Here is a 26,720-nt window from a genome sequence, read left to right as displayed (position 1 = left end):
TTAAGACCTATCTATGTCACCACACATGGGGCAACTAGCATATGCCCCCCCTTCTGACCATTAAAAGTTATGTGTGGGTATGATTGTAATATTGAGTGTTGATTGTGTATTGCTGCTTGTTTTAAGATAATGGGTTTTAGCTATAGTTTTAATTATTAGATTTGTATTTATATTGTGTTATTGTTGTTGTGAGCTGCCCCAAGTCTCCGGAGAGGGGCGGCATTCAAGTCTAATAAATTATTATTAATTATTAATTATTTTGTATAATGTCTGCTTGGAACAAGAACTGGTTATGCCCAAATTTTATTTATGGTAGGTAGTCCATCTCAAGAAAAGTACAATATGAGAAAGAGCCATGCAGTATTTCAGGCTAATTCTGCCAACTGCCAGCAGTTCGATCCTGACCGGCTCAAGATTGACTCAGCCTTCCACCCTTCAAGGTCCGGTAAAATGAGGGCTGAAATTATTGGGGGCAATATGCTGGCTCTGTAAACCGCTTAGAGTGGGTTGTAAAGTGCCATTGGCAAGAGCTCTATGCAACTACCAGGATGCTGTCCGATCTCAAACACAATGCTGGAATCAGACATACTGATTCTGCATCTCAACTGGAATAATAGCAATAGCATTATAGCATTTATATATTATTTATTATTATTATTATTTGGATTTGTATGCCGCCCCTCTCCGAAAACTCGGGGCGGCTCACAACAAGTGAAAAGACAATCCAATACATAATCCAATTAATTAAAATATTATAAATTTAAGAAAAACCCCTATACTAACATACACACACACAAGCATACCATATATAAATTCAATGTGCCCAGGGGAAGATGTTTAGTTTCCCCATGCCTGATGGCAAAGATGGGTTTTATACTGCTTAATAGTGCTTTTACGGCTCTCTAAGTGGTTTACAAAATCAGCATATTGCCCCTAACAATCTGGGTCCTCATTTTACCCACCTCGGAAGGATGGAAGGCTGAGTCAACTTTGAGCCGGTGGCAAGATTTGAACTTCTGAACTACAGCTAGCAGCTAGCTGAAGTGTTCCACTCTTGTTGTTAACTATTGTCTGAACTGTATCGTGATGATTGTTGTCATTTTATGGGTTTTCAATATTAGATGCCTGGGGCTTAAAGTTCAATGTAAGTAAATGAATTTTAAAAGAACTATTGATTACATTTCAACAATATGCATTTCTTTGGGACCTTCTATGTCATCTATGGTACCTTGTGTATAATGGCTTCTGCAGGATCTTTCCTTGACTGCTCGTGTCGCAGAGGGAGGGTCATAGCAAAGCCAAAATCAGTTATGACGCAAGTCCTGTCTTCCCGCACCAACACATTCTGGCTGCTAAGGTCACGATGGGCCACCCCAGGTTTATGCAGGCCTGGCATCACGGGAAAAAAACCCAACATGAGATGAAACTGCATGGTAAGGAAAGTTTGGTTAAAATCTGCAATGCCTAGTATCATCCATCCATTCATTCATTCATTCATTCATTCATTCATTCATTCATTTATTGGATTTGTGTGCCGCCCGTCTCCGTAGACTCGGGGCGGCTAACAACAATAATAAAAACAGCATATAACAATCTAATATTAAAACAGTTAAAAACCCTTATTATAAAACCAAACATACATACAGACATACCATGCATAAAATCTCAGTTCCCTGATGCCTGGCGGCAGAGGTGGATTTTAAGAAGCTTATGAAAGGCAAGGAGGGTGGGGGCAATTCTAATCCCTTCTCCTGGGTCCCGTCAAGCGACATTGTTTAGTTGACGGGACCCGGATAAGACCCACTCTGTGGGACCTAACAGGTCGCTGGGATTCATGCAGCAGAAGGCGGTCCCTGAGATAGTCTGGTCCGGTGCCATGAAGGGCTTTATAGGTCATAGTAAAAATCTCATAAATCATGCTAAGGTGTGTTCAGAGCAACCCTTGAGTTATCAAGGACATGCACATAGAAACAAGGTATTGCAGTAGATACGAGTAATTATCCAGTCACACACACAGATGCACAGATCATGTTTACTTTAAGAAACAGAAACAGTTCAAATAAACATTCCAGGTCATACATGTTCAAATCAGTCAATCTCTAGAAGTACAATCATCTTTTTTACTAGTTTGTCTTTGTCATATACATTCAGCAAAGAGAATACAGCTTACAAACACATCAAAATAACAGAATTGTGCGGGTTCGGTTTGCCCATCACTAACCATAAATGCAACTTTTTTTTTTTTTTAGTAGAACATGAAGCCTGGTGCTAAATAATATTTTGGGAGTGATAGTGGGGGGAACAGAGTTCTTAGAATTAAGGCATACAAATGTCTCTGAGCACATGCTCGGTCCAATGCTGCTTTCCTATCAACCTTTCCTCTTGTATCTCAGCAGCCAAATTATTAAAAGGAGGAGGTTTTCTAGGTATTACTCTCTGACTAGTGTTATCTAGTAATTTAGTCTGTGAGAATTGAATACTCTTCGTAATTAAGACAGATGCCTTCCCTGGCTATCAATGCTGAATCCCACTTCAGTTTCTGATAATTGTTGTTTTCTTATTTGATTCTTCTCCCAAGACGCCCCCACTCCCCGAGTGGTAGAGATAATATAATATAAAAAAAGATAATATTATAAAACAAATTGCTATTCCCACTTTCATTATAAAATCCTCTATCCTGTATAATATTTACACATTGGATTGGGGTTTTTATAAATGTAGATAGTGCTCGACTTACGACTATGATTGAGCCCCAAATTTACGTTGCTAAGTGAGGTAATTTGTTAAGAGAGTTTTGCCCCATTTTACGACCTTTCCTGCCATGATTGTTAACTGACATTAATGCAGTTGTTAAGTTGGGAACATGGTTGTTAAATGAACCTGGTTTCCCTATTGGTTTTGCTTATCAGAAGGTCGTAAAATTTGATCACACAACCCTGGGACACTGCAGCTGTCATAGAAACATAGAAGATTGACAGCAGAAAAAGACCTCATGGTCCCTCTAGTCTGCCCTTATACTATTTCCTGTATTTTACCTTAGGATGGATATGTGTTTATCCCAGGCATGTTTAAATTCAGTTACTGTGGATTTACCAGTGCTGGAAGTTTGTTCCAAATGTCTACTACTCTTTTAGAAAAATAATATTTTCTCAAATTGCTTCTGATCTTTCCCCCAAATAAATATATTGAGTCATAAATATGAGTCAGTTGCCAAGCATCTGAATTTTGATCACGTGAGCAGGACGATGCTGCAACAGTCACAAGTGTGAAAAACAGCCATAAGTTGCTTTTTTCAATACCTTTTTGCAACTTCGAAGAGTCACTAAATGGATTGTTGTAAGTCGGAGACTACCTGTGGATGATATCCAGCTGGTTGCATCCCCTGGTGGTGCCTCAGGAGTCACAAAGTGGTCTGTCAGGAAGCCCCCAGGGCAAAGAGTCATCCTGTGGGCTTCCTGATGAATATTCTGGCTGCCTACCTTCCTTCCGTTTCTCCTCATGCAAGAAAGCAAGGCCACGGGCAAGGGACGATCCCAGCCGGATGCTGATATCCCAGGGACAAATGTGATGGCTGAGGAAGTTCCGTAGGGATCCCTTAAGAAGAAAATGCAACTGATTCAGTTTAGGCCGAAACACATCTGACATCAACATTCAACCGCTCATGATTATGGTGAAGGTTTGTGTCCGGATTAAGTAAATTTACAGAATAATTTTGGATAATAGGCTCCTCCGAGGCCCAGCTATAGCTTTTTTCCTTCCTTTTTTTTGGTAGGAAGCTAGCATCCGCCCTAGAAAAATGTAATATCCTAGGAAATATTAAAAAGGCAGAATATTGAGCCGGGGTGGCGCAGCAGGTAGAGTGCTGTACTGCAGGCCACTGAAGCTGACTGTAGATCTGAAGGTCAGCGGTTCAAATCTCATCACCGGCTCAAGGTTGACTCAGCCTTCCATCCTTCCGAGGTGGGTAAAATGAGGACCCGGATTGTGGGGGCAATAGCCTAGCTCTGTTAAAAAAGTGCTATTGCTAACATGTTGTGAGCCGCCCTGAGTCTAAGGAGAAGGGTGGCATAAAAATTGAATGAATGAATGAATGAATGAATGAATGAATGAATGAATGAATAAATAAATAAATAAATAAAATAAATATATTGAATATTCCCGGAAATATGCTTTTAAGCAGGAAAAAGGACCCGGATTGTGGGGGCAATATGCTGGCTCTGTTAAAAAGTGCTATTGCTAAAATCCTGTAAGCCGCCCTGAGTCTAAGGAGAAGGGTGGCATAAAAATTGAATGAATGAATGAATGAATGAATGAATGAATGAATAAATAAATAAAATAAAATAAAATACAATAAAATACAATAAAATAAAATAAAATAAAATAAAATAAATATATTGAATATTCCGGAAATATACTTTTAAGCAGGAAAAAGGACCCGGATTGTGGGGGCAATATGCTGGCTCTGTTAAAAAGTGCTATTGCTAAAATCCTGTAAGCCGCCCTGAGTCTAAGGAGAAGGGTGGCATAAAAATTGATTGAATGAATGAATGAATGAATGAATGAATGAATGAATAAATAAATAAATAAAATAAAATAAAATACAATAAAATACAATAAAATAAAATAAAATAAAATAAATATATTGAATATTCCGGAAATATGCTTTTAAGCAGGAAAAAGGACCCGGATTGTGGGGGCAATATGCTGGCTCTGTTAAAAAGTGCTATTGCTAAAATCCTGTAAGCCGCCCTGAGTCTAAGGAGAAGGGCGGCATAAAAATCAATCAATCAATCAATCAATCAATCAAACAAACAAACAAACAAACAAACAAACAAGTAAATAAATAAACAAGCAAGCAAGCAAGCAAGCAAGCAAGCAAGCAAACAAACAAAAAGACTCACTCGTAATAGCCCACACCTTTGTCAATGTGCCATCAAGGAATGGCCCAGCTCACTCATCCCCCCACCTTTGTTAATAGCCTGGACCAGACTATTCTACATAACAAAGATCTACCTCCTGCAGACAGAACCCTATTAGGAATTACCCAAAGTCCTTTCATTACACCATCACCCAGCAAGGCTCAGCCAAACTTGAACTCAAAAACGCAACCTACAGAGTTGCCCTTACATGGCTCCATGGGAGTCTGATAGCCAATCAGAGTACATTTCTTGCACAGGAGCAGAAGCCTCCCCCCCCCCCATAGCGAGGCCCAAGAGAAGGCATAAAACAAGGAACTCTCAGCATCTTAGCCCTTTTTCTCTTCACCCAACATCTGGAAGCATGTGGTCCACCTTTTCTGTTCAGGAACTCATGCCATGTGTTCCTGTCCACCATTAAACCTTATTTTTCCTTTTCTTTTTCTTTTCCGCTCTTCTTTTTTCTTTCTTTTTTTCTTTCTTTATTTTTCTTTTATTCTTTAAAAAAAAATTATTTCCTTCCTGGGCTTTTAAAGAGGCATAAATTTGGATATTTTCTATTGTTAAGGGCACTTACAATAAAATGAGGGGTGGGGTTTTTTTCCAAATGAAAGTAGGAATGTGTTTTCTAAGAACGCTAGAAATGGACTGAAGCACGATGGCATAGTTAGGAAAAATAGCAAATAGCCAAGAGAAATCTAGAGAGCTATAGCACTTTAAATATAAATGAAAGCGAAGAACATTATCTAAAATCCAGATGATAGCATTTGGAAAGAATGTAGCACAGGATGAATGATATATACCAGAAATAATTGTATAAATAATTAGAAAAATTTGATTAATTCGACTAAGAATTTGGCATTTGATATTGTATTGTATGATATTTTAATTTGAGGTGTGAAAATTGGAAGGTGTGAAAAACAATAAAAAAAATTGTACCCAAACCTTCTTTTCAAGCAACTTCCATGAATCTGCAACAAGCCCTCCAACCTCTGCAACACACCCTCCTATTTTCCCCACAACAACAATCCTGTGAACTGATTTGAATTGAGAAAGAGTGACTGGTCCAAAGTCATCCGACTTTCAGAGCTAAGGCGTAACAAGAACTCCCAGTCTCCTTAACCTGGTGCCTTATCCAAACTAGCTCCCTGCACGTAGACACATTCAAGATCACTTTTATTTTTTTAACACCTAGTTCCAATCAATTCCACCCACTCTTGCCCACGGCTCTTACCAGTGGGTACAGTGTCAGTACCAGGAGACCACCATGTTCTTCACTTGGTCCCCCATATCCAGCAGTCACAAGGCGTGCCACATTTTCGTGGTTCATCAACGGGAGGCTGTACACGGCCCACTCAGATGCAAATTGTTGGTGGCACAAAGGTGGGAAGGCCTTGATGGCCACAGGTTGCTGGCTGAAGGTGCCTTGCCACAGTTTAGAAAGCTGCCCTTCGTGGATAATCTATTCCAAAAAGAATTAGGGGAAATGGTTAGTTAAATTCCTGTCAATGCTTCAAATAGAAGACTCTTGTTTTTCAAGTGTACCAAGAAATTACAAACTCTTTCCATACTGATCTCTTTAATTTTCTGTGCCTTATGATATTTGCTCTGCTGGTTGGGGAATTTTGTAGTAAAATTCACAGCTTGGGCAGAGCTGTTATAGATAAAGCTAGTTTCCAGCTGATACAGGTAGTCCTTGACTTACAACGGTGAATTAGTTGCTGTGGTTCTCAACCTGGGGGCTGGGACCCCTTTGAGGGTCATTTCATAAGGGTCACCTAAGCATGGGAAAAGACAAATTTCTCATGGTGTTAGGAACTAAAGCTTCCATTCTGGCACCTTGGAACATATTTTTACAATCCGACCAATGAGGCTTTTACAGTGGGAGTGTCCCTCTGACCTTCCTGCCAATCAGCTTAAAGATCTGTTGGGAGAATTGGCACTAGACTTATGGTTGGAGATCATTACAACATGAGGAACTGTATTAAGGGGTCGCGGCATTAAAAAGACTGAGAACCTTGGTTAAAAGAAATAGTAAAAGAAGAAATTGAAAAAAAAACAGAATTGTATTTATTGGGTATTTTTAATAAAAAATGGAAAAAGAGGTAAGATATTTAGTTATACACATACTAACAGCTGCCAGGATAGCATATGCCCAACAATGGAAAATAGACAAAGCACCGGAAGAAAATATAGTAATTAAAAAATATTGGACTGTGCAGAGATGGACAGGTTATCTAAAAAATTAGAGGGAAAAGAAGATTCAGATTATTATAAAATATGGGCAAAATTTTATGATTGGTTAAAGGAAAGAGCAACAAAGAAATAAATAAAAATTCAAGCAAAGCAACATGTCGAATAAAAGAATTCAAAAATTAATACTATGTGAAAGAAGTAAAATTCTCTGATCGAACACATAAAAAGTGGGGAAACTTGTATTTCCCAAATGTTGTATGTGTATGTTTCTCTGTATGTCTTTTTTTTTTAATGTTATATTTGAAAAAAAAAACAAATAAAAATAATAATAATAAAAAAAAGATTGAGAACCACTGAATTAGTGACTGCTTGAAGTTACCACAGCACTGAAAAAAGTGCCTTACCAAATTTTTTGGACTATAAGATGCACCGGTGTAGAAGACGCACCAAGATTTCAAAAAGGTAAGTAAAGGAAGAAAGTTTTTGTCCTCCCCGGACCCCAGAAAGTACCCAGTAAGCCTCCCAAACCCTCTGTGTGCCCCTGGGTTTTTTTTGCAAAAACTACTGTTTTTGCCTTCCCCAGCCCACAGGAGTACTCTGAAGGCCTTTCAACCCCTCTGTGCACCCCACTTTTGTGAAAAAGTGGCCCATCTTTCACAAAAATGGGAAGCGGGGCTTCAGGAGGCCAAAAATGGCTGTATTCGGAGTATAAGACGCACCAACATTTCTACCCTTTTTTTAGAAAGGAAAATGGTGGGTCTTATACCCCAAAAAACACGGTATGTCCATGTCCCTTTTTACATTTACAACCCTTGCATCAATGCCATGAGGTGATCAGAATTCAGATGCTTGGCAGCTGACCCACATTAATGATGGCTGGAGTGTCCCAGGGCAATGTGATCCTCTTTTGCAATCTTATGACAAGCAAAATCAATGAGGAAGCCAGATTAATTGATATTAATTTAACAACTGCAGTGATTCACTGAAAAAAGATTGTAAAATAGGGCAAAACTCTAACTTAGCAACGTCCATGTTGTACTCAATTGTGGTCATAAATCAAGGACTACCTGTACTGGCAGGTAACTCACTCTGGTTAAACGCACATGTTTTTACAGCTTTATATTTTGGTCCCGGATTACTTCTGTGGGATCACCAGGTTGCCAGACTGAAGAACCTCCTTATTTGGAATGGCAGGCATGTGAAGGAAACCTTTGGCCAGGGGTGAAATGCTCCCGATTCACTCTTTCCTGTCGGTTGTAGAAGAGCCAGTTGTGAAGCGAGCGCGAGGCTCCACCCACCAGTTGTGAAGGGAGCGCGAGGCTCCGCCAGATGTTGAATCCTTGCTGGAATGAGGGACTGCACTCTTGTTGTGAGTAACGGTTCTTTATTAACAAGGGGTAACGGTTACAGAACAGAAACAAAAGACAACATGGCTGTGCCTGGCAGCTATATATATATGTGGGGCTGACAGGCTGAGCCAACCAATCCCCTTGTAGTATTTTCCCGCCCAAAGAGTATGGGGCGGGTACAAGGCCTAACTGTCCTCTGGACATAACACCACCCACCAGTTGTGAAAGGAGCGCGAGGCTCCACCCACCTTCCCAGATGCCGCCATTTGGGTTCTTTTACACTCTGTGTATGCACAAAGCCTTCTGTGCATACACAGAGGGTAAAAGAAATCATCTGGGTGGGTTGAGCCTCGTGCTCCCTTTGCGACCCACTCTCCTATGACCGACAGACACAAGCGAACCGGGGACATTTCACCCCTGCCTCTGGCCACCCCAACAACTGCTATCTTGGCATTGGCATTAAGATTGACAAAGGGGGAGGAGGGCAGAATAAATTATGGTAGGACTACCACCTCTGGCCTGCAGAGTTCCAGGTGACCTCTAGACCAGTGTTTCCCAACCTTGGCAACTTGAAGATATTTGGACTTCAACTCCCAGAATTCCCCAGCCAGTCCAGATATCTTCAAGTTGCCAAGGTTGGGAAACACTGCGACAGATACAGGAATTCCAATGTTTGCCATATAGGGGTCATCTGTTTTGTTTTGGCAATGGATTTGGTAGGCCTAGTGGTGTTGACTCTGAGTGGCTTGGCTCCTCCCCAGATGGAATCATACCTGAATGAATTGGAGATCCGGAACCTCTAGCCTGGGCAGTTTTTTCTCGTCCTTTACTTCTGAGCCTGTCGTTACTTTGTTGAGTTCTCCAGTTTCTTTTGGTCTTAGTAGCGCTGCATGAACTTTCCGATGCCTTAGAACTAAAAGGTCACAGAAAGACATTTCCTCCTCAGTGACATACTCTGTATATTTTTTTTCCCTTTGCTACATCCCCTCTAAATTAGGCAAATGGTAATCTATTTGAAAAAAACCCCAAGTTTGCTATTCAGGGGAAAAATAAAAGTATTTACGGGACCATCTCCTGTGGCATACCTCCCTATGACTGATTAGAGCCCACAGAGTTGGCCAGTTGGTGGGCCTGTAGGGCAGGGCCTTCTCTGTGGAGGCCCCGGCTCTTTGGAACTAACTACCATCTGAAGTCCGCATGGCCTCCACCCTACTGGGTTTCCGAAAAGCCTTAAAAACCTGGCTTTGCCAGCAGGCCTGGGGCCCATAATAATAGTCACTTCTCTATCCAGTCGAGACATGAATTGATTGGGATGTGTGGTTTATAAATGTAGTGATGTAATGTAGTGATTATATTGTACGGTTTCTATCATTATGAAATGTTTTTAACTATTTATTATGAAATATTTTTTTTATTATTATGACATGTTTTAATTTGCTTATATTGTTTTATAATCATTGCTGTAAGCTGCCCTGAATCCTCAGCAATTGGGCGGCTTATAAATTAAATTGAATTAAATTGAATTAAATTGAATTAAATTAAATTATTATGACATGTTTTAATTTGCTTATATTGTTTTATAATCATTGCTGTAAATTGCCCTGAATCCTCAGGGATTGGGGGGCTTACAAATTAAATTGAATTAAATTAAATTAAATGTACAGGGCAGAGAAGCTGTCCTGACCATGATCATAGAAGAAGCTCCCTTATATTTCAACTAGAAAAACCCACTGAACCACTCAACAGTTTGCTAGTCATTCAGATTTTTGCAGCCCAGTTTTTAGATTGAGCCGGGGTGGCGCAGCAGGTAGAGTGCTGTACTGCAGGCCACTGAAGCTGACTGTAGATCTGTAGGTCAGCGGTTCAAATCTCATCACCGGCTCAAGGTTGACTCAGCCTTCCATCCTTCCGAGGTGGGTAAAATGAGGACCCGGATTGTGGGGGCAATATGCTGGCTCTGTTAAAAAGTGCTATTGCTAACATGTTGTAAGCCGCCCTGGGTCTAAGGAGAAGGGCGGCATAAAAATCGAATAAATAAAATAAAATAAATAAATAAATAATAGTAGCCCTGTTTTATACTGAATTCGATCACTGATCCTTTTAGCTCAGTGGTGTCAGCACATTGGCCAAGGTTTTCCAACATTTTCACCAGGGTTTTTTTTCCCCAACTTTATTTGAAAAATGTGCTGAAACTTGAATCAGGGACTTTCTACATGCCCAACAGCATACACAGATGGTGGGTTCTTTGGTTTTACTCTCGAATTTCACTCTCTGAGTCTTCTCAGTATTTATATCTTTTCCATATAATGGAACATGCTGCTACCATAATTTTTCAGGGGTGTTTCAGACATTAGGGGAGCTTATTTATTATATTTTATTAATTTATTTGTCAAACAAGTATGGAGTTATAGTTTGTATCGTGCAGAACGCAGCCGCGAGAGCCATCGTGGGGCTTCCAAGATTGGCCCACGTTTCTTCAACACTCCGTGGCTTGCATTGGCTGCCGATCAGTTTCCGGTCACAATTCAAAGTGTTGGTCATGACCTTTAAAGCCCTACATGGCATTGGACCAGATTACCTCCGGAACCGCCTAGTACCGCACGAATCCCAGCGACCGATAAGGTCCCACAGAGTTGGCCTTCTCCGGGTCCCGTCGACTAAACAATGTCGTTTGGCGGGCCCCAGGGGAAGAGCCTTCTCTGTGGTGGCCCCGGCCCTCTGGAACCAACTCCCCCCGGAGAATAGAACTGCCCCCACCCTCCTTGTTTTTCGTAAACTACTCAAGACTCACTTATACCGCCAGGCATGGGGGAGTTGAGATATTCCTTCCCCCTAGGCCATTACAAGTTATGCATGGTATGTTTGTGTGTATGTTTGGTTTTACAATAAGGGTTTTTAGTTGTTTTATTATTGGATTGTTACATGCTGTTTTTATCATTGTTGTTAGCTGCCCCGAGTCTACGGAGAGGGGCGGCATACAAATCCAGTAAATTATTATTAAATTATTATTATTAACGTAACATACCCTGTTTCCCCGAAAATAAGTCACCCCTGAAAGTAAGACATAGGAGAGGTTTCTTAGAATTGCCTAATATAAGGCCTCCCCTGAAAGTAAGACGCAGGAGGCGTTTCGTTTCGCAACATTCCCGAACAGAACATATATAACACTGCTGTCCATAAATTGCATCCCAAAACGCTGCATCAATCAGATTTAAAACACATCTAACATGCATCCAACCTGCAGCTGCATGTTTGGATGAGTTTTTGCTGCAGCAGGATACAGGACACAATTAAAAAAAAAACAAGACATCCCCTGAAAATAAGAGATAACACATCTTTGGGAGCAAAAATTAATATAAGACGCTGTCTTATTTTCGGGGAAACACGGTAAGTAGAAAGTAGTGATAGAAAGGATAAAAAGACAGTAGCACAGGGGTCCTGTCGACTAAACAATGTCGTTTGGCGGGACCCAGGAGAAGAGCCTTCTCTGTGGCGGCCCCGGCCCTCTGGAACCAGCTCCCCCTGGAGATCAGAACTGCCCCCACCCTCCTTGCCTTTTGTAAAGTTCTTAAGACCCATCCCTGCCATCAGGCATGGGGGAACTGAGACATGTCCCCCGGGCCTATACAGTTTATACATGGTATGTTTGTGTGTATGCTTGCTTTTAATAATGGGATTTGTCTTTGTTATTGTTGTGAGCCACCCCGACTCTACAGAGAGGGGCGCCATGCAAATCTAATTAAATAAATAAATAAATAAATAAATAGATAGATAGATAGATAGATAGATAGATAGATAGATAAATAAATAGATAGATAGATAGATAAATAAATAAATAAATAAATAAGATAGTAGGCACAATGGTGCAGTTATGCACTCCCCTTCACTTCCTCTATCTCAAAGTCAAGGCTTTTGTGCAGGCCAACTCTTAAAAAAAAACAACTTTATTTGAAATTGCCATACCTAGAAATGCCGAGAAACAAAGGAGGATCAGTAGGCAGGTTACCATGATCCAGGCAATCCTGGTGGCACTAGGCAAGGACTCAGCTGCAGAGATAAAACAAGAGAGCACAGATGGCATATTATAATGGGAGAAAAAGGAGGAGAGCAAGTTTCCGAGAAACCAGAGCAAATCTCTTTCAAACCCATTTGCCATATAATGGCTCTATATATTGCTAAGCATCTTGGCTCAAAGTCTCGGGCCCTCCTCCACATTTCCAGGTGCCTATAGGCCTCTGCAGGTCCATCTCCAATCTCTCTGCCCATCCTCGATATCAGCTTCTTCGCCATCCTCCTCTCCTAACCCTTTCCTCTGAAGTTTTAATTAAAATTAAAGCAGGGGAAAGGACATTTCCCTCCCTATAAGAAGCAGCCGATTCCTTCTGAGCCAACATTCCTATGTCCTCCCCATAGGTTTTGAAGGTTTGAAGGCCATAATATGGCATTACAACACTACAGAAGGCTCTGCGTATGGGAGTGTCTGTTTGTGTTATACACATTGGAGGGATGATAAAACAGCAGAATGGGGGAAATGGGAATTATAAGGACTTTTATTAGAAGAATCTAGTTCTCTCTCTTTTTTTTGCTTGAAATGTGCTTGCTCAGCCACCAAGAAAGTGAACATGAATGACAGACAACACTTAGGTTGCCCAATGCTGAAGTGAGCGATTAATATCTCTCTGGGCGAGATCATCCAGGGGCATGGAGTGAGGTATCATCAGTACGCGGATGATACCCAGCTGTACATCTCCACCCCATGTTCAGTCAACGAAGCAGTGGAAGTGATGTGCTGGTGCCTGGAGGCTGTTGGGGTCTGGATGGGTGTCAACAGACTCAAATTCAACCCTGATAAGATGGAGTGGTTGTGGGTTTTGCCTCCCAAGGACAATCCCATCTGTCCATCCATTACCCTGGGGGGGATTATTGCCCCCTTCAAAGATGGTCTGCAATGGGTGTCCTCCTCAATCCACAGCTTACATTAGAGAAACATCTTTCAGCTGTGGTGAGGGGGATGTTTGCCCAGGTTTGCCTGGTGTACCAGTTGCGGCCCTACCTGGACCGGGACTCACTGCTCACAGTCACTCATGCCCTCATCACCTCGAGGCTCGACTACTGTAATGCTCTCTACATGGGGCTACTTTTGAAGAGTGTTCAGAAACTTCAGATCGTGCAGAATGCAACTGCGAGAGCAATCATGGGCTTCCCCAGGTGTGCCCATGTTACACTAACACTCCGCTGTCTGCATTGGTTGCCGATCAGTTTCCGGTCACAATTCAAAGTGTTGGTTATGACCTATAAAGCCCTTCATGGCATCAGACCAGAATATCTCCGAGATGGCCTTCTGCCGCACGAATCCCAGCGACCGGTTAGGTCCCACAGAGTTGGCCTTCTCCAGGTCCTGTCGATGAAACAATGTCGTCTGGTGGGACCCAGGGGAAGAGCCCTCTCTGTGGCGGCCCCGACCCTCTGGCATCAACTCCCCCCGGAGATTAGGACTGCCCCACCCTCCTTGCTTTTCGCAAACTCCTCAAAACCCACCTCTGTTGTCAGGCATAGGGAAATTGATTCCCCTGGGCCGTTTCCGCTTTATGTATGGTCTGTATGAGATGTATGATTGCTTTTATATTAAGGGTTTTAAATTGTTTTTAAGTATTGGATTTGTACTGTTGTGAGCCGCTCCGAGTCTTCGCAGAGGGGCGGCATACAAATCTAATAAATAGATAGATAGATAGATAGATAGATAGATAGATAGATAGATAGATAGATAGATAGATAATATTTCTTTTTTTGTAAAGTCCTAAGTGGGAAGGCTGGAATAAGGAGAAAGTTCAAGGTGGAACTCCATTTTAATCGTTGTTCTACTCAATTATTTTTGAATATGGGGCTAATTTAAATACCAGGGTGGGGAATGTCAAGGATGGTTGGAGATTGGTATCAGCAGAAGACAAACAGCTTCAAAAGCACAGGGCTAATGGAGATTGGGAGAGAAGAGAGGATAGAATAGAATTCTTTATTGGTGTATATGCTCTCGGTATACATAAGGAGAATAAAACACATTCATCAAGAATAAAAAGATGCAACATTTGGTGATAGTCAATGTTACTATTAAGCTATCAAATTGTACTAGGAAACAAATAAACACAATATAAATTGAAAGATACAAGCAACATGGTTATAGTAATAAGTGGGAAGAGAAAAATAATAGTTATACAGTCTTAGTAAATTATTTGACAGTGTTGTGGGAATTAGTTGTTAAGCAGAGTGATGGCATTTGGGGGAAAAATTATCCTTGTGTCTAGTACTTTTGGTGTGCAGTGCCCTATAGAAGTGTAGAACAATTTGGGTCCAGGATGTGAGGGGTCTATGGATATTTTCCCAGCCCAGAAGAAAAGAGTGGAAATGTTCTTCAAGGGGTTAGGAGGGGCTACTTCCCTCTCTCCCTCTCTCTCCCCACTCTCCCCTTTCTTTCTTTCTTTCTTTCTTTCTTTCTTTCTTTCTTTCTTTCTTTCTTTCTTTCTTTCTTTCTTTCTTTGGCTCTCTCTATCTTTGGATCAGGTTCTGTGTCAAATTAAAAACTGCAAGAAATATTACCCCAAATAAAGGAAGGTTCTTTAATTCACAAGACAAGATAGAAAAGAGGGAGACCGGAGGATGTCACAGAATCTCTGATAAGTTGGCTTTGAGAAGTTGCAGAATAGAATTCTTAGGTTGCCAGATCACGATAGTCATCTTTTTAATATACAGACTTCCCAATCTCTTCTATGAAATTTAACCCCTTCAATGTCACTCCAAATGAAAAGCCTAAATGTAGTGGTATCCAATCTCCAGCTTCCTGAATTCTCAGTCAGCATAACCCAGAGAGAGCAACAAATTGGAGGAAGCTGCATTAATGTGTATGAATGAATTTACTCCCGTTTGTATTAATCCCTTGTCCCTCTTTCTTGTCTCAGAAAGCCCTACCATCCTATAAATAGGATTAAATGAACTATTCCAGATATCTTTATGAATAGTTTTGTTGGTAGGTTTTCTCTATCACAAGAGGATAATCATTCTCTGTGCATTCTTCAAAGAGGAAACAAATATCCAAACTTTCTAGCTTCACAATGGGAAGATGATACCATTTCTTTCCATGCTCTATAGAAACATAGAAACATAGAAGACTGACGGCAGAAAAAGACCTCATGGTCCATCTAGTCTGCCCTTATACTATTTTCTGTATTTTATCTTAGGATGGATATATGTTTATCCCAGGCATGTTTAAATTCAGTTACTGTGGATTTATCTACCACGTCTGCTGGAAGTTTGTTCCAAGGATCTACTACTCTTTCAGTAAAATAATATTTTCTCATGTTGCTTTTGATCTTTCCCCCAACTAACTTCAGATTGCGTCCCCTTGTTCTTGTGTTCACTTTCCTATTAAAAACACTTCCCTCCTGGACCTTATTTAACCCCCTGACATATTTAAATGTTTCGATCATGTCCCCCCTTTTCCTTCTGTCCTCCAGACTATACAGATTGAGTCTTTCCTGATGCATTTTATGCTTAAGACCATCCACCATTTTTGTAGCCTTGTCATGTTCTGCCTGAACTATGGTTATCTTCCTAATCAATTCAATGGCAACTTTTGCAGGGAAACCATTCTTTGCTAAGGTCCCCAAAACTGGTTGACAATATTGTATCATCTCATTAGAGCTGGAGAGATAATCTTTTCCTTCTGTCCTCCAGACTCTATTGCTTCACCAACTGATTCCTTCCTTCCAGCAAAGTGATTGCATTTGAGCAGAAGCTTCATTTGAAAAACACTCTAAATTTGAATATTCCCAAGAGAATATACTAGAGAAGGAACAAAGCAAGAGTTAAATCCAAGGATTCCCATCTCTTCCATGTCAGCCAAACTGGAAGTCCCAAATGGGCTACGCACATTTCTTTAAAGGGAGATTTTGCTTGGGACCAACAATCCCCCCTTTTCACCTGAAGCCTCTCCTGAAAGCAGCCAGGCAGCTCCCCCTCTTTTGGTATGCATTTATCAGCCTGACTCAGAGATCTGGCAATGTGGGCTTTCTCTTGGCACCCTCAAGGTCTCTTCTGAGTTAAAATGCTCTTCTCAGCACCTCCCACCACCTATCCAGTTCTGCATCTCTTGGTGAGCTTGCGGGAAGGGGAGGAGGGAATAAATCAAAGACGCTCCAAATTTTCAGGGCAAGGAGAATAGATAAAAACAGGAGGAGGAAGAAGAAGAAGCACACAATAGATTCAAACTCAATGTAAACTGCTCGAGAGACTCAACAGCAGAAAATGCAACCTCTGCAATAGAGTGATCAATGCCTGGAATGCACTACCTAACTCTGTCGTTTCTTCCCCAAACCCCAAAAACTTTAATCACCTTAAGCTACAATCGACCTCTCCCCTTTTCTAAGAGGTCTGTAAGGGGTGTGCATAAGCACACCATCCTGCCTACCTTCCCCGTCCTACTGTCCTATTGTCCTTATTTATCTGTATTTACTTTCTTCATGTTTATGTTTATACTAATACCTGCTACTTGCATAAGTTCTGATAAATAAAATAAAATAAAATAAAATAAAATAAAATAAAATAAAATAATAAAATAAAATAAAATAAAATAAAATAAAATAATAAAATAAAATAAAATAAAATAAAATAAAATAAATAAATAAAAAATAAAATAAAATAAAATAAAATAAAATAATAAACTAAAATAAAATAAAATAAAAAATAAAATAAAATAAAATAAAATAAAATAAAAATCAAATTAAATTAAATTAAATTAAATTAAATAAATAAAATAAAATTAAATTAAATTAAAAAAAATAGAAGGAGGAGGAGGAGGAAGAGGAAGAGGAGGAGGAAGAGTAGTAGTAGTAATGGAGCATCTGCATAATACATACTGGGTCAGAGATGGGGGGACATGAGGATTCTTCTATCCATAACTTCCCTGACACTTTAATTTAATTTATTTTTAATAGACTAGAATAAAATTCTTTATTGGCCAAGTGTGATTTGCTACACAAGGAGTTTGTCATTGGTGCATATGACCTTGGTGACCTTGGTGTTCTTCTGTGACTTCCACTTCCGACCCATAAATCTTTCCCCATCCTCCCCCCACTCCCCGCGACGTCCCACTTAGCATTTCCTCCCTGACCTCTGACCTCCAGATTTCTTACCAGGTCTGTCTTCAGGCTTGGCATAGCTGATGTTTGCATTACACAGATCGGAGTGGCACCTACAGGACAAAGTGATGGCAGCGGTGGAGCGAAACTCACAAGCTGGGGAGTCACAGGCTTTTTTTTCACTTATCCAGCAACCTGAATGGATTTTGGGGTGGCGGGGGTGGGGTGGGGAAGAAGTGAGGAGAGGAGGGAATTCAGGAGGACAAAGTTTCATGAGAGCTTTTCTGCAAGGACTAAATTTTGCCCTGGCAAGTTTTAGAAAGAAAAACAGAAGGGAACAGACCCAAAAGGGTTTTTTTTTCAAGAGGCAACTGGACTGACTTCCTTTGTTTTTCCTTGAAGATGTTTCACTTTCCATCCAAGAAGCTTCTTTAAAACTTGTATGAGAAGCCAAATGTCTTGAAAGAAAAATAAAGAAAGTCCAGTTGCCCTTTGGAAAAAATAAAACCACCTTCCAAGGTCGGTAAAATGAGGACCCAGATTGTTGGGGGCAATATGCTGACTCTTTGTAACCGCTGGCTCTGTTAAAAAGTACTATTGCTAACATGCTGTTGTGCTCTTTGTTAAAAGGGCATTGTAAATAAACATTATTATTATTAATAATAATAATAATAATAATAATAATAATAATAATAATAATAATAATAAAGTTCTATTTACAAGCATATATACAGAAAATACATTGAGGTACAGACAGCAATATAGAAACAAAAATTGTGTATCAAATTTTAGGCAATATGCATTTAACCAAAGACAAAACAGAATAGAACAAAACAAACAGAAATGGAAAAACAAACAAACAGGACAAAAAAAAAAGGGTGGGCGAGGGTAGGGTAGATCTGTATTGAAAATATGAACTGAAAATATTCTCAATAGCTCATTACAATATAGCTAATATTCTAAATTATGCATAAGTAAATGGAGTGTTGCATACAGCAAAGCCAAGAGATTTTGAGTAAACCATTTTAGTTTTTAACCTGAAGAATGGCAACTTATATGGAACAGGAACTTTAAATTGACTTTAGCCACCCCATATAAGGACATTTGATTAAAATGTTCTACAGATGGCATATGACCCCTATAAAACTTGCCAAACTAAATTATTATTATTATTAAGGGGGCTTTGAAGCACTGTGAAGCAGTATATAAATCTAAATGCTATAAATGCTATTGCTTAGAAGTGTGAAAATGGTCACAAGTCACTCTTCTCAGTGACATTGTAACTTTGAACAGTCACTAAATGAACTATTTTAAGTTGAGGACTATCTGTACATAGTTCGATGTCTCCCCCCCCAAAAAACCCCTCACCCTAGAATGCTTTGGGGACATTTTGATAAAGCTGGAGTTGTTAAAATTGTGAACTTCATTGATGGAGATTTAGGGCAGAGAGGTCCAAACACCAGCTTCGTCTTCTATTTTGTTACTTTGTTGTAATTCCCCACTGCTTCTTTCCCTTTCATGCTTTCCATCGAGGAGGATAATAACAAGGAATAATGCAGAAACCTCTTAGGACTGCCTCCCGTCTCCACATCTGGGAGTAGTTCTTATTTCAACCCACCATCAGAAGCATGGAAAGAGCCACATCAATAACCCAGAACCGTGGGAGAGGAGAGGATCATAAATGTAGGAGGCTGGGGGTAGAGCTTTACATGAGAAGGAATCCCTCCGATCCACAAGGTCTTAAAACAGGGATAATAATAAATAATAATAATTAATAATAATAATAATAATAATTTATTAGATTTGTATGCCGCCCCTCTCCGAGGACTCGGGGCGGCTCACAACAGCATAAACAGTGTACAAATCCAATTTTAAAATGCAATTTAAAACCCTTGTAATAAAATAAAATAATCACACAACCAATCAAACCATACACCACCCTTGGCAATTGGGGTGTGTGTTAGTTTCCCCGTGGCTGGCGGCAAAGATGAGTTTTTAATAACTTACAAAAGGTGAGGAGGGTGGGGGCAGTCCTAATCTCTGGGGGGAGTTGGTTCCAGAGGGCCGGGGCCGCCACAGAGAAGGCTCTCCCTCTGGGTCCCACCAGACGACATGCTGCATGAAGGCCATGCAACAGTCTCATTAAACATGGATAGGATTGGACTGTATTCAATGATGTAATTTATCCATTACTGTGTTTGCATTTAAGAGACAGAAGGGGGGAAAAAACCCCTCACTGAGGTTGCAAAAGAAAGAGAGAGAGAAATTACATTCAAGGCCGCTATAGGGAGTCCACTGTTTTGCCTGGATCTGAGTGAGTGTGCCTTGTGGGTGTGGATGCTTTAAACATGTACACATGCACAGTGTTGAAAAATTTGGGGGGGAGGAGGGAATAGCCAAAAACAAGATGGCGACCGCATGCACAGTGCCGGAAACTTGGCTTTTTCTTTTTTTTTTTTAAATAATATTTTTATTGGTTTTGCACATTTGTATATAACAAAACAAACATAAAACAGTGCACAGTGCATGTGCCCATCACCCGACTGACAATACCCACCACCACCACCAATTAGGGGGTTCAAATATTTACTAGTTTATGTTCTTTTATTTCCTTAGCTCTAATTTGCATTTGTTTACTATTCAAAGAGTGATTGGAGTTTATTTTTCACATTTTCGTCACAAATTCTACTCAACATATAATCTTTCACCTTATTCCATCGTACCATCAGCTTCTCCAATTGGCTTCTGCATATGCTCAGATGAAATTTGTAAAACAAATGTAATTATTTTTTTAAAAAAAAATTCAAAAAAAGATGGCAGTGTCCACAGACCAGCACTGACCGAACCGGTTCTGTGGCATCATTGTGACATCACTAGCTGGTTGCTACCGGTTTGGGCGAACCAGTCCGAACAGGTCCAAACCCACCTCTCCTGAGCAGAATTGAAAATCAACTGCAAACGGTAATATTTAAGATCTGATTTCTACAGTTCATCCCTCCCTTTCCCCAAAATCATCCCTCTTAAAATATGGGATCCTTCTCAAATGTACAGGGGGGGGGGGGGGAATAGAAGATTTGGACCGGGAGTCAATGCTCACAGTCGCTCATGCCCTCATCACCTTGAGGTTCGACTACTGTAATGCTCTCTACATAGGGCTACCTTTGAAAAGTGTTCGGAAACTTCAGATCGTGCAGAACGCAGCCACGAGAGCCATTGTGGGGCTTCCAAGATTCGCCCACATTTCTTCAACACATGGCTTGCATTGACTGCTGATCAGTTTCCGGTCACAATTCAAAGTGTTGGTCATGATCTTTAAAGCCCTACATGGCATTGGACCAGAGTACCTCTGGAACTGCCTGCTACCGCACGAATCCCAGCAACCGATAAGGTCCCACAGAGTTGGCCTTCTCCAGGTCCCGTCGACTAAACAATGTCATTTGGCGGGCCCCAGGGGAAGAGCCTTCTCTGTGGTGGCCCCGGCCCTCTGGAACCAACTCCCCCTGGAGATAAGAACTGCCCCCACCCTTCCTGTCTTTCGTAAACTACTTAAGACTCACTTATACCGCCAGGCATGGGGGAGTTGAGACACTTTTCCCCCAGGCTATTTTTTATACTTTGTTTTATGTTTGGTATGAATGTTGCTGTTTGGTTTTTAAGTAATGATAGGGTTTTATATGTTTTTAATATTAGATTTGTTCCACTGTTATATTGTTTTTATTGCTGTTGTGAGCCGCCCCGAGTCGTGGGAGAGGGGCGGCATACAAATCTAAATAATAATAATAATAATAATAATAATAATAATAATAATAATAATAATAATAATAATAATGTGGGAATACTGTGCATGCCACCTTGAGCTCCTGAATGAAAGCCAAATCTAATAAATAAATAAATGAATGAATGAATGAATGAATGAATGAATAAATAAATAAATAAAATAAAATAAAAAATAAAATAAAATATAAAATCAGCCTTCCCCAATGTACTTATATCCATATGCATTGGGTCACCTCAAATGAGACTAATCTGGATGGACAATTATGAGAGTTATAGTCCCAACACTCTTGGGCCAGGAAATAATAGATCCATTGTGCCAGGACCATGGATCTTTCTCCCTATTTGACAGAACACAGGTAGTCCTCGACTTATGACCACAATTGAGCGCCAAGATTATTGTTGCTAAGTGTGATGTTTTGTGACCTTTCCTGCCACAATTGTTAAGCGTCTCACTGCAGTTGCTCAGTTAGTAACATAGTTAGACAAAGAAGGCAGGAATGGTAGGGTTTGTTGTGTTTTTGCTTTTTGCTACACACTTGCACAGTGCAATACTCTGACCTTATCTTCCTTGCTGCTCTCCATGGTAACTGCAACTCCCAGGCATGATTCAGAGAAAACTGTAGATATCTCTGTAAGAAGAGCCAGTTTGCAGTCTTTTTCTCAGGCAGAGATGAGCCAAAAATAGACTGGAATGTGCTGGGCAAGATCTCTAGATGGCTTGCAGAAGATGTGCAAATTATTTATTTTTTTATTTTTTTATTTTGTCCAATACACAATACATATAGAAGAGAATAGACATGATATAAAGAAAAATATAAAATAGAGGAGAAGATGTATGAAAGGAAGAAAATATATATGATATATGAGATAAAGGAAAGACAATTGGACAAGGGACGAAAGGCACACTGGTGCACTTATGCACGCCCCTTACTGGCCTCTTAGGAACCTGGAGAGGTCAATTGTGGATAGTCTTGACTTTTCAGTTTAACTCAAAAATCTTTTGCTGGTTCCTGAAGTGAAGAGAACCTCATAGAGGGTGGAGGTGTGGAGGATTCAGGGGAAGAGGAAAATCAGGAATTTGACAATTTGGATGAAGCTGTTCTTCCTATCTCTCAGGATTAGGGAAGATGTGTTTAAGGAGGTAGTTTTGCTCTCGCTACTGTGAGAGATTCCTGAATAGAGGAAATATTCATACCTGCTGGTTAATGATTCAAGTATAGCCCACAAGATCATATGCTGCAACGTCCTACCGGTCAATGACTACTTCAGCTTCAACCGCAACAACACAAGAGCACGCAACAGATTCAAACTTAATACGAACCGCTCCAAACTTGACTGTAAAAAAATATGACTTTAACAATCGAGTTGTCGAAGCGTAGAACTCATTACCGGACTCAATAGTGTCAACCCCTAACCCCCAACATTTCTCCCTTAGACTCTCCATGATTGACCTCTCCAGGTTCCTAAGAGGCCAGTAAGGGACGTACATAAGTGCATGAGTGTGCCTTTCATCCCCTGTCCAATTGTCTTTCCTTTATCTCATCTATCATGTATATTTTCTTCCTTTCATATATCTTCTCTATTTTATATTTTTCTTTATATATATTACCTCATGTTTATTTTCTTCCTATGTATTTGTATATTCTGAATGAATGAATGAATGAATAAATAAATAAATAAATAAATGTGTTTTATCTGTTGTGCTATGTTTATTCCATTGTTCACTTCAGTGCATATTTGCTCAGTGAGCTACTAGTCAAATACTTAAGTCCTAAGTACCCATTTAAGGATTTAAAGATGGGGATTTTGTTGTGTTCTTTTAAAGACCCTACAAACCTGGAATCCTTTCAGTCTGCTGCTCTGCAGCTGTGCGCCCCAAATTCACAGATGAGTTTTATAGCTCCACATGCTTATTGGGGAACCCATTTCTAGAGAGGCAAACACCTCCTCTATTTCCTGATCTGTCTTTCCTTCAAAAAAAAAAAGGTAACACTAAATATTATTAGAATGATTGACACATCAGGGTCAAAATAATAGAAACCCGAGAGCAGCGGATTCAAATCACTCAACTATGAAACTAATTGAGTGGACCTCAGCCAACTAACTAGGCATTATTTTCTTAGCCTACTTTACCTTCGAGGGTTTTTAGAAGGAGAACATGAAATAGACAAAAGTCCTGCCAAAGTGAGTTCCTTTCAGCCTGAAATATAACAAATAATGTCTCCGAATAATCTCACTATGCTTAATAAAAAATGATTGATGTACCGCTTAATATGAAACTTCACTATCTGAGATGAAAGTAATGAAATGACCCACCTACTTACAACCCACCATAGGGAAGATAAGTTTAAGTGAGCAGAAGCGTAAAGCTGATAATTACAAATTTCAATGGAAGAACATACATTTCAATGAGGCAACCCCAAATCTCATCTCTTTACTTCCTATACTGCAACAGGGAGTATATTTCAGCCATTCAGCTGGGAATCAAGCAGAGGTGAGACAGTAGTTGACCAAAATGCCTGTGTAGATCAATCCTTAGAAACATAGAAACATAGAAGATTGACGGCAGGAAAAGACCTCATGGTCCATCTAGTCTGCCCTTATATTATTTCCTGTATTTTATCTTAGGATGGATATATGTTTAGCCCAGGCATGTTTAAATTCAGTTACTGTGGATTTACCAAGCCCGTCTGCTGGAATTTTGTTCCAAGCATCTACTACTCTTTCAGTGAAATAATATTTTCTCACGTTGCTTCTGGTCTTTCCCCCAACTAACCTCAGATTGTGCCCCCTTGTTCTTGTGTTCACTTTCCTATTAATCCTTAGAGAAACATCCACACATGCGTTGTCTTTGAATTTGATGCATGTCAGACAGAAGAACCACAAAAATAGCAGTTGCATCTTGAATTTGCCCTCTACACTCAATCCCCATTTTCAATCTGGGCTAGTATGAAGAATTTTAAGCTGGTGAACCCTACTTGAAGAATGTAGCATGTGCTTCATGATTTCCTGCTTTGTGGCAAAAATATAAAAAGATCCTGAAATTCAATCTGTATAGTCTGGAGGACAGAAGGAAAAGGGGGGACATGATCGAAACATTTAAATATGTTAAAGGGTTAAATAAGGTCCAGGAGGGAAGTGTTTTTAATAGGAAAGTGAACACAAGAACAAGGGGACACAATCTGAAGTTAGTTGGGGGAAAGATCAAAAGCAACATGAGAAAATATTATTTTACTGAAAGAGTAGTAGATCCTTGGAACAAACTTCCAGCAGACGTGGTTGGTAAATCCACAGTAACTGAATTTAAACATGCCTGGGATAAACATATATCCATCCTAAGATAAAATACAGAAAATAGTATAAGGGCAGACTAGATGGACCATGAGGTCTTTTTCTTCCGTCAGTCTTCTATGTTTCTATGTTTCATAGTTTTGAACAGAAGCAGATGATGGAATTGTTTCCCTAACTCACGTAATCTTACATTTTTCTTACATTCTCACCACCCTTTGTTAGCAAGAAAAATAAAACATTCAACGTGCTTGCTGTTATTCTGCTTCCATTTCACCCTCGCTCCCAAGGGAAGACTGGTTGTATCTCCTCACCTTGCATCTTGACTTGAAGTTGTCCTTGGTTCAGGTCCCAGATGCCAAAACAGCACTGGTCGTGAGGACACTGGATCGTACCGTTGCGTCCGTCTTCCAAGATTAAGCCTTGAAGATGCTCCAGTCCCTCAGCCAGAGCATTGGATCCATAGGAGACACAGCTGCGGTTTTTACCCAGGGCATCCATATACCTGCTTTGCTGCACCAGCATCAAAAGCCAAAGGAGAAAACTGTGGAATCCCATCTATTTCCCCGCAGCACCTAGTCTGGATATGTAAACCCAGCTTGCCCGCTTTGGTGTCTTTCCTCCAGGCCCAGGTGGGAAGGACTTGGCAAGCTCCAGTGTGTGGGATGGGACTAACCCCTGTCAGCTAGTGACCACAAATGAACAGGGGAGGGAGTGTAGTCAAGGAAGGGCAAAATGAACCTCTGGATCCCTCTTTATTCCTATGTTCCCCAGACACCGTAGAAAGAAAGAGAATCACCTCCCACAAGACAGCTGTATCCACCCTCAGGAAAAGAACTCCCCTGCAAACTCAAGGAGAGAATGTGAGATGCGCTAAGCTGGGATATCGACTATATAGGCCAAGGACACATTTTCAGGTTTGGACACACATGTGAGTGATGCTTGTGGGAGGCAGGCAGGCAGAAAAAAAACACATTTGAAGGTGGTTATCAGCAAAACTTAAAACCAACTTAGACAGATGTGTTTAATATGTCGCACATTGCAAGTTTACAAGTCTAGAATTTGGAGGGGGAAGGGGTGTCATAAAAACCACAGAAGAGCAGGATTATCAAGATGGGACGGTCCACCTCCCATATATTATATCTTGGTTATCCACGTCTAGTGTACGTAGCTGTTAAGCTTTGTAGAACCAGTTAATTAGCTAGTGGTACAGATGACCCTGAGAAAGTATCCAGCTGCTTTGAAACACTGATTTGAGTTGGGGATGTGTCCTCTCCCATCTTGATAGAGTTCTGACCATAGGAACACTTCAGCAGCACTATAATAATAATAATGCACGTTTCCATCTTATTCTTCACATTTTAAGAAACGTTTCGATTTTCTAAACTTGGGGACGGATAATGGCTTCAGTAAGCAAGACAAGGAAACAACCTACCTAAGAATTTGGAGATATCTTATCAGTCATAGCAAATTGGCCAATTGTATTTAGCTCAGTTGCATATATGCAGACTTTGAGAAGCCATAGGCTAGAGCAGTGTTTCCCAACCTTGGCCACTTGAAGATATTTGGACTTCAACTCCCAGAATTCCCCAGCCAGTGAATGCTGGCTGGGGAATTCTGGGAGTTGAAGTCCAGATATCTTCAAGTGTCCAAGGTTGGGAAATACTGGGCTAGACTGTAGAAGCTAGATTAACAGATTAAAAGATTTTAACAGAGTTGGGAAGGACCTTGTAGGTTATCTAGTCCAACCCCCCCCCCCCCGCCATGCAGGAGACCCTGCACCATTTCTGACAGATGGCATTCCAGTCTCTTGAAAGCTTCCAGTGATGAAGTTCCTGCAACTTTTGAAGGCATCTTCTGTTCCTTTGGTTGATGGGTCAAAGAATTCCTCATTTCTAGGTTGAATTTCTCCTTAATCAGTTTCCATCCATTATTCCTTGCCTGGCCTTCGGGTGCTTCAGAAAACAGGCTGACCGATTGGTGAAATCCATTTTTTTTTTACTGCAGGTTCTGTGATCATGACTTGGTGGGGGTGGCAGGGGAAGAATATTGCATAATCTCCATTC

General features: G+C 40.4%; 1 protein-coding gene across 3 annotated transcripts in view; it reads right to left on the bottom strand.

The window, feature by feature from the left end:
• The window catches only part of AMHR2 (anti-Mullerian hormone receptor type 2), a 43,726-nt gene extending 18,435 nt beyond the window's left edge, over positions 1-25,291 (bottom strand). The window contains exons 1-7 of one of the 3 annotated variants that reach the window (XM_070736041.1): positions 24,969-25,291; positions 17,644-17,784; positions 12,425-12,508; positions 9,235-9,374; positions 6,151-6,378; positions 3,480-3,594; positions 1,229-1,389 (exon numbers count right to left, since the gene is read on the bottom strand). In XM_070736041.1, coding sequence (XP_070592142.1) covers positions 1,229-1,389; positions 3,480-3,594; positions 6,151-6,378; positions 9,235-9,374; positions 12,425-12,508; positions 17,644-17,784; positions 24,969-25,212 — 1,113 coding nt within the window. In that variant the 5' untranslated portion in view covers positions 25,213-25,291. The remainder of the gene's footprint in view (positions 1-1,228; positions 1,390-3,479; positions 3,595-6,150; positions 6,379-9,234; positions 9,375-12,424; positions 12,509-17,643; positions 17,785-24,968) is intronic. The other 2 variants (XM_070736042.1, XM_070736043.1) reach the window with 2 other exon arrangements.
• Positions 25,292-26,720: the final 1,429 nt, after the last annotated feature.

Source organism: Erythrolamprus reginae, chromosome 2 (genome assembly GCF_031021105.1).
Source record: "Erythrolamprus reginae isolate rEryReg1 chromosome 2, rEryReg1.hap1, whole genome shotgun sequence".
In the NCBI taxonomy this organism is placed as follows: domain Eukaryota; kingdom Metazoa; phylum Chordata; class Lepidosauria; order Squamata; family Dipsadidae; genus Erythrolamprus; species Erythrolamprus reginae.
The sequence above is the reverse complement of the archived record's forward strand: the minus strand, read 5'-3'. Positions and strand labels throughout refer to the sequence as shown.